The 2,902-nt window shown below is 44.0% G+C and overlaps 1 protein-coding gene across 1 annotated transcript in view; it reads left to right on the forward strand.

Moving 5' to 3' along the window:
- Positions 1–66: 66 nt before the first annotated feature.
- SARC_03589 (hypothetical protein) overlaps positions 67–2,902 on the forward strand; it is a gene marked incomplete at both ends in the record, with an annotated part of 12,864 nt that continues 10,028 nt past the window's right edge. Inside the window, 4 exons of the mRNA XM_014302627.1 lie at positions 67–92; positions 193–380; positions 1,507–1,626; positions 2,201–2,291. Of these exons, the coding sequence (XP_014158102.1) occupies positions 67–92; positions 193–380; positions 1,507–1,626; positions 2,201–2,291 (425 nt within the window). The remainder of the gene's footprint in view (positions 93–192; positions 381–1,506; positions 1,627–2,200; positions 2,292–2,902) is intronic.

Here is a 2,902-nt window from a genome sequence, read left to right on the forward strand (position 1 = left end):
TACATATATACATATATGCTTACATAATTTTATCATATAGGTATGATTATATGACAGTATGTACACATGTTCAATTTACTCACTCACACATTGTCAGTGGTATTTCGCTGCTATGTGTTCATATACACACACACGCATGCACCACCAGCTTTAAGTAACGGATATATCCGCCTCTCTTTCATTCATTTTCAGCGATAGTCCTGTGGATGGTCCGCGTGATGCTAAACGCAGTGCCACGCTTTCGGCGGCGTTGGATGGGTATTTGGGCTCTGTGAGAGTCCCTTCACGAAGTGATAAAGTATACAAAGACGAATGCATCTTCTGCTTCGACAACGCCGAAAGTTCGGAGGGATTGTTTGTGTGCCTGCACGCGTGGCGAGGTATGTGTTCGCTGTGGGTAGGCGAGAAACACAGCAAGTGTGTGGGAGTGTCCTAAAGTGTGCGTGTGTACAGTACGTGTGTATGTGTGTACTGTACATGCGTGTGGGGGCCATGCAAATCATTGAATGTGAATTTGTATATAAATACTTTCGCCTATTTACAAGGGTGTTTGTGATGTCCGCAGAGGGTTCGGGTGCGAGTGTGAATCATTTCATAGTTGTATATATCCGTGTTACGAACTGCATTTAGGGTTGAACCTGCACACACACACACATCATCCTGCACTGTATTTATACATGGGATGTGTGCGCACGCGATTGCCGCAGTATGTGTGTTCAATTGATGAGCGGCTTTCGCTCTGTTCTCGATTCCCTCGGGACAGAATCCCTCATATTCATCAAACTATCACATAGCCTCAGTGTGGGGTGCGGCCCATAATCCTGTTGCGCGAAACCCCACCCACTCGAAGTCTCCGTTAGTGTTCGTCTCACTTTCGCTTAGTGTTAGTTCTCGCTTAGTGTTAGTACTTTTGAATAATCCAAATCCTCCCACGAATAGCCCTGTCCAGTCTTCCGACTGTCTTTGGCCATCCTACTTCCTTTCACAATGCCCATCCCACCATTGATTGGTATCATATGGATGTTGTCACCTAAGGATAGAGATGCCTTTGCTTCCGCTTCATTAGCTGGATTTCCCGACTTAATAAGCCTGTCTATTGTGACTTGATAAGTCTGTCTTTTATGACTTAATAAGTCTGTCTACTATGACGTAATACGCCTGTCTATTATGACTTGTTATGTCTGTCTATTATGACTTAGCAGCACATGACAGCTGAATTAAAATACACTGTCGTGTTCGTTACACGTGTGGTAGGTGTTCATACTAAACCGATTCATCTCTGTCGCACCGGACTTCTACCCGCTGTACCTGTCCAAACGCGTTCGAATCCTCCGATGAGATGCGTACTGATGAAGCCTGCCCTCTCTAGCCATGCGTGTATGGGCAGAGAAATCATGTATATCGTGTGCACATCGACTGTGGATTGTTCAATTTGAAGGCTAAATCTTGTCGTTGAATACGAATTCGTTCAGCAAATATTTATCCATCTTCTCATACCCGTTACAGCAATGTGCCGCAAGCACGCAGAGCTCAACAGTGCGCGCACAGGCCACCAACTGTACATGCGAATCCACACCACCAAGACACTCAAGGAGGAAGAACCTCCCACCGACACACCCAGTACTAGTAAGTGCGTGTGGTGATATCACGTGTTCCGCATTCGAGACATAAGCATGACGTATCTGCGCTCTAGTTACCACGTCTACAACTACCATGACCAAGCAGAGCAGATCTGATGTCCTGCACGCAATCGAGTTTAGTGTGTGTTCTCACAGCACAGCGTGTATGTGTAGTGTGGAGGGGGTTGGAGCAGGCCACGCGTGGGCCGAAGCAGACACTCGTGATAAACCATATTTATGCATTACTATCTCAATTGATAACAGCCTGCGTATGCCATTTCACGCTACTGTGTACTTGCAGCATCCTTCCGAGTTGCATTGATCACCGGTTGATGGCTTGTCTGACTCTTAGAGACTCTGTCCCTTTAACGTTAAGAATCCGATGCAAACCACGATTCTAACCATGTCTGCTCATCTAGACTCAGTTGACGGACGGTAGACTGTGGGTAGACGTACACACACATTCTGCTTAGGCCTACTTTCATGCCTCGCATATGGTTTCAAGGCGGAGACTAGTCAGACGTTTACACAAACGATCCGCTGGGCCTGAGTTTGTGACTGCCTCTTTTTTTTTATCGCAGCCGTAGTCGTCCCTACTGTCATTGGTCCTCGCTACGATTACAATACCACCACCACCATTGTCACCATACCCCAGGGCACAGAACTCTGCAGGTGAGGTTGCGTTACTATGTTCTCATGTGCATAAGTACTTGTATGTGTATTTGGTTGGAAACAAACGTTCAAGTGTGTCTGTATGCTTGATGAGGCGTGAGAGCACATGGCAGGGTGTGTGTGCCTGCGCATTTTGTAGTCATCTGCAAGGAAACTGCTTTAAACGGCACTCTTCTCACACTGGCCACGGACGTTTCGGGACATATCGATGTGATTTTTTTATGGTTGGTCCGAGTCCAACCGATGTATACCCCTCGATTGTAGTCAGACAAAATAGTCAATAGGTAGAAATTGAATGTATTCAGGTATACTCATGTCAAATGGCTTGATATCGATCTATAAGTTGCACACATATAAATACAAACACCAGCCCCATTCATATATATACGCCAGACAATGCACACGCTCTTATATATATATATATATAAATATATATATATGTATATGTATTTGTATTTGTATAGATATTTAGATATATATGTATATATATATACCCACACGCACACGCATACACACACATACATATATATATATTTATATATATATACTAATATATATATATATATATATATATGTGTGTGTGTGTGTGTGTGTGTGTGTTTATTTATATA

The sequence above is a fragment of the Sphaeroforma arctica genome (assembly GCF_001186125.1).
Source record: "Sphaeroforma arctica JP610 unplaced genomic scaffold supercont1.185, whole genome shotgun sequence".
NCBI classification, from domain to species: domain Eukaryota; class Ichthyosporea; order Ichthyophonida; genus Sphaeroforma; species Sphaeroforma arctica.